This window comes from Microcebus murinus, chromosome 10 (genome assembly GCF_040939455.1).
Source record: "Microcebus murinus isolate Inina chromosome 10, M.murinus_Inina_mat1.0, whole genome shotgun sequence".
Taxonomy (NCBI): domain Eukaryota; kingdom Metazoa; phylum Chordata; class Mammalia; order Primates; family Cheirogaleidae; genus Microcebus; species Microcebus murinus.
In genome coordinates, this window is record NC_134113.1 from 82,597,284 (window position 1) to 82,610,183 (window position 12,900).

The 12,900-nt window shown below is 36.0% G+C and overlaps 1 protein-coding gene across 1 annotated transcript in view; it reads right to left on the reverse strand.

The window, feature by feature from the left end:
- Positions 1 to 226: 226 nt before the first annotated feature.
- The window catches only part of PDE3A (phosphodiesterase 3A), a 295,523-nt gene continuing 282,849 nt past the window's right edge, over positions 227 to 12,900 (reverse strand). Inside the window, exon 16 of the mRNA XM_012785508.3 lies at positions 227 to 7,091. Within this exon, the coding sequence (XP_012640962.3) occupies positions 6,850 to 7,091 (242 nt within the window). The 3' untranslated portion in view covers positions 227 to 6,849. The remainder of the gene's footprint in view (positions 7,092 to 12,900) is intronic.

The window sequence follows — 12,900 nt, forward strand, 5'->3', positions numbered from 1 at the left end:
ATTTAAAGTCAAGCCATTAAAACCCTACTACCAGATAATATATAGATATGTTAGGGTTATTATATAAAGATAGCAACACTATAGTGCTAGATTATACTTATAAATAGCTAAGATGAAATATATGATATAATATGGGGCTTTTGAGTCATAAAAATAATCAGTTGGGACTTTTTAAAAGTAGGTGACAGGAAAAAAGATATCAACCGACAAGTTATATACACAAAGATAATATCTTTAAACAATTATTTTTAATTTCACATTAAACATCTGAGTATTTTGCTATTATATAGGGTGTAAAATTATTAGAATAAAAAATCCTTCTCTTCAAAAGTTATTCAAGCAGCAGTTTTCAAGCTGTAAGGGCTAATTCACATTCAGAAACATGTATAAGTGCTCGTTGTTATAAAGGAAGTCAGGGTTGAAATATGGATCCATTAAGTCATTTTGTTTCAGAGTAACTCAGTTGGTTTGTAACAAAGATAGAGGGGTGCCCTGGGATGTCCCACAAATTTATACAGTGTTCATTTCTAATCCACATCTCTGTTTTTTTTTTTTACTTCTTAGTACCATGAATTTCACAATGCAACCAGGCATGGTGAGCTAGAATTTGAGTTGAAAGGCATTCTTTTTATTATGGCAGAGGGGAATTTCTGATTTTTTTTTTCCCTCAGTAATATTGAATTAGAGAAGAATGATTGAAGACAAGCCATCCTTTTTTTCCTATGAGTTTACTTTGTCCTTTGTTTTGTTTTTTGTTAGAAGAGGAAAGGAAGAATTCCCTGATGCAGTTTCTGTTTCATTTGAAATAGGAACTTTCAATGACACTTAAATATTAAAGCAGGAAGGCTTAAAAAAGGTTTTTTTTTTTGTTGTTACTTTTCTTATTAGTAAATTTCAAATTCTAACCTACCATTTGATCATGCCTGGCAGATGAATGCAGTGGGTGTTTTTTATTGACTGGTCACTGCTTCATCTGTGAAAGTCAAGATTAATGTTTAATTTGTCTTACTAGGGAAGATAAGTATTTGGCTTTTTCATTGTGTTAGAATTTAGCAAAACCAAACCTACACTAATAGAACATTTATTTTACAATAATCTAAACCATGATAAATTGCTAGATAATACATTCCTTTGTCTTGGGATAACTATAAGGGGTCAGACTGTAATTTGTGCACTTAAGCAAAGTTAAGTTATTGGGACTAAATTTATTTTAATCTAATGTATTTATTGGACCCCCATAAAATATTTTTTCCCACTAGGCATGAATGGCATTAGAAAAAGAATTAAATCTTCCTCTTGGTTTTTAGTTATGTGATATTAGTTCTGATTATATCAAAATATTCATCATCTCAGTACCGTGGAATGTCATTTTGTGAGTTTCATTTTAATTGAATAAAAAAAGTTTAAACAGCTTTGGTTCAAGAAAATAAATCAAATTTAAATATTCTTGATAATGCTTACATATGATTTAATATTACTCTTTGAAGCATTTTGTGTTTTACTGAATTATTTACATGATTAAAGATCCACTTCTTGATGTGAAGCAATGAGGAAATCTGAACATGGACAAAGTCAACAATTTTTAAATCGATAAGAAGGCTTGGCTTTTCTTCTGTGTTCCACAACCCTTCAAGGAAGCAGAAGTCCAAGAATACCAATGTGTGAAAAGGTAATCAGCCTTAAAAACATGATATGGAGAACTAGCTGACTTTAGACAGAACATTTGTATTCTTTTTAGAGCCTTAAACATACATTAAAAACCAGTTTTATTTTCCATCTATATATAATTCCATATACTATATAGTTTTACCTAACTTATACTAGATCAGTATTTTTGAATTAGCAGATTGAGTTCCACCAAGTAAATGAAGCCTTAAGTTTTGTGTCATAAAACATATTTAGCAAAAAAAAAAAAAGAAAAGCTCAATTATCCTTTCACAATTGTTAGCCTGCTGCTAGCATGATTTGTTAATGGGAACATAAAGATCAATTCAGGTAAGGTAAATGCACCATTAGGTAAGGTAAAAGCAACATTATTTTAACTAATGCAATGTGTTAGGCAATAGAACAAATTGCCTAACATCCATAGCACATAATATAGGCTAAAAAAATACGTTCTTGTCCTCTGAGCATGGTTCATTGGTGTGAAACATATACTTATGCAAACCTCAATTTAATTAATCAAAATCATAGTGTGTAGTTTAACTCATTGCTTATACTTTAATTCATCCCAAATTGAATTTCCAATAAGAATTTGAACATTTTCTAGAGGAACAAATTTATATATAAATATAGGACTTAAAATTGGTTTATTTTCTCTTGATTAGAAAGTCTAAGAAAAATTTAATTTTGGAATGTCTTTACCTAAGGTGGTTGATTGGTTTCCTAATCTTAAAATTGAATTTGGTTGAACAGACATTACAAATGGACTGATAATATCATAGCTATATTTCATGGGGAAATCATGAGAGAAATGAAAGACCTAAAACAACTGGCATAAAATATTTTGCTGCTTGTTAGATGAATGAAAGAAACTCATTTTGGTTTCAAAGTACAGACATATTTTAGCTCTCAGTTATCTGGAATTGAGCTATTAGCATTTGAACTATTTTTGATATTTTTTTCTACAAATATTAGCTGATAATCTCTAGAATAGGAGAATCTTAATTTACTCCAGACTATGAAAGTTCACAGAACTTTGTTTTACTGGAGCCTTCTGCTAGTTTGAAAAGGCAGTTTTTATTTGTAAATAGCATAGAAATCAGAATCTGAGTTATGATGGGAGAAAAGGGCAATAAGACCCTTATTGGTGTTTTCACTATTATTTTAGAAATACTATAAATAATGAGGACAGTGGAGATCCCCATACTGACATGGAAGCACCAAGAATACCTCCCAAAGTAGAATATTATAAATGACTTTTGGATTATTCATTTCTCATTAGTCAGGAGTTGTTCATCACACAAATAGTTCACTTTTATAAATCAGTCATTTCAAACTTCAGATTTTATTTACAATGATAATTTTTATACTTTTATTATTTAGAAAATAATTTATATTTTTCCATCATTTAAACAAAGAATAGGCCTGAGTCTCATGCCTTTTGCACAGCTTTTATCTTGAAAGAAATTTCTCTGGGTAAGAAAGGCAGAGGACATAGGGAAATTGCAAATTAACAGTCTACATACAATCTAATATGAACAGTCTGCAATACATTCCATTCCTTTTCTTTAGTTTTACTGGAATTGCAATGGTTAAGATTTGTTCTGGAATTCAACCAAAGTGGAAGAGGGAGAATTGGGTATTTGATTGTTAGAAAGTGGACACTTTTCTTAAACATAGTATGTGGAAATTCTTTCACTTGTCAGATGAAGACCAAAATATTAATAGATATATCCCTGTTCAGAGCTGTCTTCATCTTTTACTGAAAGCAAAACCAGGTCTTATATAAATGACAAAAAGAAAAAAAAAATAGCAAAAGTGTTTTCACCAAGGAAACAACATTCTAAAGGTCAGCTTAGTTAGTTAACTGGAAAGACATTCTATTAGCATGCTGAAAATGGCATTTATGACACCCAGAATATACCTGGTCTTTTACTTGAGAGAGTAACCATGAACATCCAGGCAACCAGTTCTAGCTTTCCTACCATTGATTTTACGGTTGTCTAAACAATTATCCCTCTCCTTAAGTGGGCTAGAAACACCTTCATTTGAAAGACCTGAGTTTATCTAATGGCACCTATAAATAGGCTCATATAAAAACGTAGTAAATTGCAACAAATACATTGGCACCACAGGAAGTAAGCTCTGGAGTTGAAAGTGAACACAATAATATTGCCAAAAAGGGGGAGAACCCCACAGGAAGAAAATATCTATTTTTATGTCCCCAGGCATCCTTTGAGACATACTGGTGTGTACGAAAGTCACACAATTGGTAGATCCCCATCCCTTTCTTTATTTCCATTGACTTCTAGCTTCAATATAATGGCAATTTATTTTTGAAGAAAAAATTATCCTTCTGCCTGGACTGATGAACACAATTCTGGAATGAAGAGATTCTAATTGCTTTGGCCGCTATGATTCACACTATTTCATGTGGCTTAAAACAAAACAGACAAAACCAGACACTTTGCTGGCAGCTAGGCTGTCCCCTGCATGGGTCGCTCAGCTTGAGAAACAGGGACGCACAACTGTTCCGCCATTCCACTTGCTCGCCACCTAGCTTTTTCCTCAACTTATATTTACTTTACAGATGTACAGAACTGGGAAAAGGGGAAGAGATTAGTTTTGTTAAATAATTATAGGTGAGTGGCATGTGAATATAAATGCCTTTTTCCTTCTCTTATTTGCAAGGGAAGAGGAACAGTTAAATTCACTGGCGAAATGTATTTGACTCACAGTAATTTTTGCAAACATAGACAACACACACAGGTGATACTAAGAAAATGGAAACAATTCAGTAAGTCCTAAATAATAAAGACCTGGTGTTAACTCAAAAATATACTGAAATCTATTGTCATTATTTAGGTTGAGTTTGCATCTGTTTGGTCCTTTGTATATTTCTACTTATTGGAGAATTTGTCCTAAAATCATGTTTATTTTTGATTGCTTTATCTTTTCCCTTATTTTAGAAAATGCCAGGGATTATTTCAAAATCATGCTTTGGAAGGGGAGAACACAATATCCACTTACGAGAAACAAAGGTATTTTCAATGTAAACACTCCTTTTTATGACTTCAGAGGAAATAAAAATCACCATCAAGGTTTACTTAGAAGCTAAGATTGTTTAGAGGATAAGCAGGTCTGTATATAACACTGAAGGAAGAATTATAATCAAAAAAGTGTTGGAAAGAAATGGACACCAACTATACAAATTTGGTATTGGTTAAGAAAGTCTTTCATCTGGCAGACATGGACCCCAAATCCATTCAGTTAGCAAAAGTTTCTAGTGAAAAAAACATTCTTTGCTGCATCCTCATTTAATTGGAAAAAAATAACTGTATCAGATTATCATTTAAATTAGAATAGGTAGATGAGTGGCTGTTCATAGACCTCTATGCAAATGAATCATCACTCTCTTGCTGGGCTTGGAGACAACTATAATGTATAAAAATGGTGATTAAAATATAACTTTATAAAAATGTTTCCCTTTTCCCTTTTCTTTTTAAAAAAAGAGTTTACTATCTACAGAAACCAAAAAAAAAAAATCTTTATATTTACATCAAGATAACTATTCATGACATATATAATAATATGAAATAAAATATTGAAAGTGAGTATCAACTTTTTAAATAGAGGTTTGGCTCACAGCATAAACAAGTGTAGATAAACAAAAACAAAACAAAACAAAAGACTTGCAGTAATAACCCAACCCCCAAACAATCCCTCTATAATCTTCCCTGTCAGAAGCAGCATGACTGACAATGGACCAGATTGCAGATGGAAGCTACCCCATCACACCACAAAACAGGGGTTATCTGTGCGACCTTCACCCCCCAAAGCCAAAGGTCAACGGTCGCCAAGGATCAGGTTTTTCCTGTGTCACCACAAAAACCCTGGGTTGAACTCTTCTCCTTCATCTCTTACCATGTAACCCGGCGTGGGTTTCTGCTTGCCTGCCTTTGTTTTTGAATTCTTCTAGCACACATTTTGCAGCAAATTAAGAAGACACAGGAGATAACTGTTAAGTGCAATTTCCCAGGCCTTCTCTGGCATCCTTTTAGTATTCCGCCCTGATTAAAAGACATGACCCCAGCTCCTTCCTAGGTGTTTATATATAAAGAATGCCATTCCCTTAAATGGAGATCTGATCTTAGTCGAGCGACATCCATACTCACAAACAGGGCCTATACATTCACTGAGCGAGGAGACTGGAAAATGCACCAGTCTTCCATGTTTGAGGCTAGTGATCGAGCGCCTCCAAGTGGTGCATAGCAGTAATACCAACCACGTGGCCTTCACCCAGCCAGTGAGTGCCATCAGCAAAGGGACCTTTACTGAAGCTAAATGCAGGAGGTGCATTTGAAATGGTTTCCTCTCAAAGACACTCCAGAATGAACTTCCTTCTGTTTGTTCACATGTACTTAGTCATCGGCTACAGCTATTCTATGAGCTACTAAAACCACAAAAGTCTCTCTTTACATATGCACATAGGTGCACACAAATACCCTTTCAGTCTGGACCTGTTCCTCTCTCTCTCTCTCTCTCACACACACACACACACACACGTACGCCCACTCACACACACACACACAGACACACACACACACACTCTCACACGATCACACACAGTGTTGGCAGGATGTATCAGAATTCAAATAATGCTCTGGAACTTTCATCCCTCAGAACTAAGAGCAAAAGCTGCTTAGTTGGTAACCTACATTTGCTGCAACTGTTTCCCTGCTAAGCCGCACCATTTCCTTTGTGATTTGGTTTCCTTTATGATTTATTATATCACAGTGACCACTATATATTTTAATACGAATGTTACTAAATTGTGGAGCCAGATATTCTGGCTTTCAGTGTGTATGTGCGTGCACGTGTGTGAATATGTTTTACACGTATCTATGTGGGAGCTTATATACACACACACATATATATTTCCTCCTTAAAAAAAAAAAAATCCTTAGAAGCTGGTGTTGCAACGTGAAAGCTTCTTTGAGCAAGAGTTTTTAAACAATGTACCTCACTGTAAAAATGAACACATAAAATACGAAGAAGCCCAGAATGCAATAGCCATCTGCCCATCTTCTTGTATTTCTACAGTGTTGTGTCTTAAGTGTTGTGCTGGCTTGAAAAGAGTCTGTGACAAGTCAATCTGTTTGGAAACACAGCTCATTCTATCCATTGTCACTGGTTTGGCTTTGGGGTTGGGATCTCCTCTGCTCTCGGTTTCCCTTTCTCTTCTTCTTCTTCCTTGATGGCCTGGATCTGCTCTGAGGAGTGCTGCGGAGGAGTCTGGTCCGGGGACTGGCTTTCTACGCCTGCCAACCGCTGCTCCTCTTCAATGACTTTCTTCCACATCTTGTGGTTCTGCACGAGGTGCTGAGTTATTTGGCAGTAGATTTTCCTCCTTTTGAAAGTTTTCTTTCCTTAAAAAAAAACAAAAAAACACCAAATTAGACTACTTAGTTGTGTGCTGAACACATGAAAGTCATTTCTTTTCAGATGAATAATAGAAGTTAAGGCCGGGCGCAGTGGCTCATGCCTGTAATCCTAGGACTCTGGGAGGCCGAGGCGGGCAGATTGCTTGAGATCAGGAGTTCGAAACCAGCCTGAGCGAAAGCAAGACCCTGTGTCTACTATAAAGAGAAAGAAATTAATTGGCCAACTAATATATATATAGAAAAAATTATCCAGGCATGGTGGTGCATGCCTGTAGTCCCAGCTACTCGGGAGGCTGAGGCAGAAGGATTGCTTGAGCCCAGGAGTTTGAGGTTGCTGTGAGCTAGGCTGACGCCATGACACTCTTTCTAGCCTGGGCAACAAAGTGAGACTCTGTCTCAAATAATAATAATAATAATAAAAGTTAAGTACCAAATGGAGATCTCTCTCTCACCTGCTTTGTATATCATAATAATGCAGTTTTGGAGAATGAGAAAGTAAGAGGAAGATGGCAATAACCATTAAAGTATCACTGAGAAATAACTGTGAGAAGCATTTTATATTTGGTGGTGTCTAATACAAAATTCTGCTTGTACCTTGGCATTATGTCTACTATATTCAGGCTCTCAATACTTTCCATCTAGACCATTGGAATAATTTCTTTTTATATCTTCCTTTGTCAACCAATTCAGTTCATAATAGTCTATAAGACTGATTAAAGACAGTGTTGGATGTTACTTTTCTGCTTCATAAGGACAAAAAAATTAATTTCAAACCTATTCAAAGTTCTCCCACAAACTGGCACAAGCTCATGTTTGCAATCTTCCCTTTCTGTAGTCTGGCTTCTATCTATAACTACTCTGTTTTCTGGTATATGCTGAGTTCTACTTTCATGCTGGTACTGCCTCTCCTTCTGAAATGCTCTTCCCAATCACTGAAAGTTCATATCCATTCATTATTTTAAGACTTTTGAATTCTTCTTCTGAAAAATAATCTCTCTCCTAAATTCCCATGTTACTCCACATATACCCCCCAGAATAGATACTGTTTCTGGTTTTCTTTTTTTTTCCCCCTTCTTCTTATTATCTCTTCTTCTGGTAACAGTGTATTCAAAATTATTTGGGGGGATTGCTCCCCTCCTTCTTTCAATTATGTGGTTCTAGAAAAGGCTGTCAAACTCTACTTCCTCACTCATCTCCTGACATCACAAGCTGTGTCACAGTGATTGGCCAACATGAAGGTGTATGATCCACGACAGGCCAATCAAAGTCCTTCCCTGGGATATTTCCTAGTGGCACAGAATGAATGTGGGATTAACTTGGGCCAATAATTTAGAAGTTACGCTAAGATCCTTCCATTAGACTGTAAACTTCCCTAGCACAGAAGCTTCTTTTCTGCAAAACCCCAGACTTTATAAGTATTCGGTAGGAGTTTACTAAATGAATCATTTTCTTTCCAGTTTTTGTTCCATAGTTCTAGGTATATGATGAAGTGTTGATAAAACGTAGTAAAAATGGAAACATGAAAAAGTGGTCTACAGAAATTTCTGATCTAATTGAGACTACACTAAAGAGTTAACAGTCCAAGTTACCAGGAAGATCAGAAGGCACTACTTAATGAACTAGCTATGAGTTACACTGTACACTCTGGGAGGAAGAAAAAAAAGGAAGGAGAGCATAAAAAATATTAACAATAACAAACTAAATGGAAAAACAAGCACCACATTTACTCATCATCAAATTGGTACTAATTAGGGGATGGGTATATACAACCACAATGAGTAAGATGTGCAATGTTTGGGGGATGGACATGCTTGAAGCTCTTACTCAAGGGGGGAGGGGGCATGAGCAATATAAGTAACCTTAACACTTGTACCCCCATAATACACTAAAGTAAAAAAAAATTGGAAAAAAAAAAGAATGAGCTTCTCAAATAAATTATAATTTACATAAAAAAATAAATTAGGCCGGGCGCGGTGGCTCACGCCTGTAATCCTAGCTCTCTGGGAGGCCGAGGCGGGCGGATTGCTCAAGGTCAGGAGTTCAAAACCAGCCTGAGCAAGAGCAAGACCCCGTCTCTACTATAAATAGAAAGAAATTAATTGGCCAACTGATATATATATGTAAAAAATTAGCCGGGCATGGTGGCACATGCCTGTAGTCCCAGCTACTTGGGAGGCTGAGGCAGGAGGATCGCTTGAGTCCAGGAGTTTGAGGTTGCTGTGAGCTAGGCTGACGCCATGGCACTCACTCTAGCCTGGGCAACAAAGTGAGACTCTGTCTCAAAAAAAAAAAAAAAAAAAAAAAAAAATAAATAAATAAATTGGCACTAATTGATCACTTAACACACACATATGGAAATAACATTCAGCTGGCAGGTGGGAGGGGGGAGGAGGGGATGGGTATATTCACACCTAATGGGTGTGATACGCACTGTCTGGGGGATGGGCACACTTGTGGCTCTGATCTGGGTGGGCAAAAGCAATATATGTAACTTAAAAGTTTGTACCCCTATAATATTTTGAATTTAAAAAAACCCAAAATGTTGTTCTAAGTGAAAATGGAAAGCTACAAAATTAAAAAAAAAAAAAATCAATATGCCTTTACTGTATACAATAAAAACTTGGCTACCCAGTTAAAAAAAAAAAAAAAACCAAAACAAAGCCAACTGCCATGGGATACACCAAAGGAACTATATCTCTTAAAGGCCATCTACCAACATTTTCGTGAAAGTGCTAGTGATTCTTTTAACAGTTTTATTATAATACCCCACATAAATTTCTTGTACTTTACAGGACAATAAAATCAATTTTCAAAACATTGTGTAGAAAAAAGACATTACATTAAAATAGACTGAATTACTTTTGATCCATACAGACATATAACAAAAATTATTAAATTGAATGAACACCAGGGAAAATGAACACAGGCAAAGTCACAAGGAAAAATTTAAACGTATATATTTACTACTATATTCATTAGTCATTCATGAGATGATCCAAACTTATATCTACCAATTGACAATGACTTTTCTGGATGCTGTGGAAACAAAGATCAATTAGGCTCAGAGCCTGCCTTAAAAGAGATTATGCTCTATATAAGAGAGAGAAGCAGAAGATAAAAACTGAAATACATGTGTTATGTTTTATGACAGACACAGTCTTGTGACCAGGATGGCCTTGCCATTCCTCCCCATTTGACTAAACTTCAGACTTTCAGACTAGAGAACTCTGACCTCCCTCTTCTTAGAGCATTTACTTCAGAAAACTTGTAATTGCAAATTCTTTCTCTGCCCCTTTGTAATAGAGATAAATCTTCTCCCAGCCTCTAGCCAATTTTACAAGCCCGGAATTTGTGTCTCAGGGAGCTAGGAGCCATCTCTTTGAAAAGTAATCATTGAGAAAGATAGAGACACTACAGTGCTGTTGACTGTAAATGCAATGTTATACAGCAGATGCCTAGAACTGATGCATTTAAAAATTTACGAAGGTAGATCTCATGCTAAGTGTTCTTACCACAATAAGATAAAATTTTTAAAAATAAAGAGGAAGAGAAAGAGAGACAGACAGTTAGGGAGGGAGCGAGGGAGGGAAGAGTGAGCCTCAGTCTCCTAGTCTCTGTGGGAGGGTAGAAGTCCAACTTCCTCATTGGAGCACCAATTAATACCTGGTCTAATCACATGAACCAACTCCCTCCTTGGGTCCTTCAGTACTTTTTCACTAGCTCACCACAGCACTTAAAAGCTGTCCTGCCTTTTGTTTCAACAGAGTTGAGTTCATTTTTTCTCCTCTACTGCAATAGTCTTGAATAAAGCCTTCTTTGCCATTTTTGAGAAGTGTCTGTACAATTTCTCTTTCATACATCAAACCATGGCAACACAAAAGACTCAACCTGTGGGAGACTAGGTAGGACTTTTTTTCAATGGACACAGTACCTGAGCTGGGTGAAGTCATGAGAATTAAATAACGTGTGAAGAAGGGCTATGAGGATTCTAAGAGTGAGGGGGCAGGGACACAGGCAAAGGGACAGAGAGGCATGGGCATGACCCCATATACCAATTCCTTCATTTGAAAGGTTCCTAACAAGGGCAAGACACACACACACACACACACACACACACACACACATTTAAATAAATTTGAATTCTTTCTATCAAAGTCAATAAAAATATATTCATACATCAGATTTTTATAAGCAAATTAAAAATTACCCTTCTACCAAAGCCATCTACTTGTCTATTTCTACTTTGTTATTGTTGCAGTTAAGTACAAATCAACTTCTGCCGAGAAATTTTTAAATGTTAATATACTTTTGAACCTAATCCTTTGAATCAAGGGAGTTCCAGAGGACCCTTGGCTAATGGGCAGATTGGAATCACAGTTCAAGCAAACACTCTACTGCTCGAGGTGATTATTCCATCTTAAAGTTATACACATTCATGGCAGTACAGATAGGAAAGAAGCTAACAAAGCTCAATTTTTCTCTTTTTCCTTTCAGGGAAGCTCCCATGAGAGCAGCTGTTCTCTTATTAATGCTGTTAAATGTTAGCAATAAACCTCTCTGGAATTATACTGAATAAAATGACGTAGAAGAAAGTTTGTACCAAATAAATTTGCGTAGATTAGAGTCTGCAGGTGGTCTAAAACATGCCTGTATTGGGAGCCAAATTGTTCAGCACTGGAACCTTTTGAAAAAAGAACAAAGAGCCTTTCATTGCTCCAATTCTCAATGCGACTTAGTACTTCATTAGAAACCTCTTAGCTCGCTGTAGGAATCTTTCAGATTTAATTTTAAGGTACCCTAAAAACCTTCTTTTCCTAGGATACCATATTGAAACATTTTATTCTGTGTTTCCTGGGAGATATCCAAGTTTTAAAAATTGCAGAAGTTATCTGTGCATATTTAATTTTTTCTGAAACCTAAGTATTAGGCTAAATCAAAATAACCATCCCTGCCAATAAGAATTCTGAAATTAAAATGATTAATACTAAAAGCCCAAAGCAATGGAGTTAAAAATCAGGAAACCTGGGTTTTCTTTCTGTTTCTACAACCTTGGCATATTACTTAAATTTCTGAGCCTCAGTTTACTCTTTTGCAAAGTGAGGAAGCTAAACTGGATGACATAGATTCCCCTTCCATTCCCAAAATTCCATTACTCTATGTGGCCAATATTTAGTAAATAATAAAATTGTACAAGATTTATCATTTATTTGGCTGTAAAGGGATACTTCAAAGATAATATTTCTAAAGCTACAGTATCAAATCATTGTGGATGGGATATTTTAAATTTTGATATAAGGTAATCAGTTAACTTCTGGAAGCCATTAGTGAACAGAATTCACAGAATTCTCATTCCTGCTTTAATGATCTTGATAAAAATGGGACAGTCAGGAGAACACCACACAGGAATCTGAATGTTAGTATGACAACCCAACCCTACAGAACAGGAGGAAATAGAATATATGGTTGTAGCATTTGCAGCTAACACCCAGGTTGACAAGTTGAGCCTGTTAAATCTCCTGGCCCAGGTTTTGTATCTGTGTTCAGCGTGTTTGAGTTCACACAGCAATCAGTCAGGGCCCACAGGAACAAAGCGTTTTCAGAGGCTAAGCCGACAAGACCTTCATTCAGTGGAAAAAACTGTCTTATCCTTAGTAAGACAGCAAACTACCTGGCTCTTTGAAATGAAAACAAAGTAAGTAAGAAAACTGATACATGTATATTAAATGGACAAATGAATAAATAACTCATGACTCCCAAGTCTTGGCTTCTGGCTCTGAATTCCAAGAGCCCCACA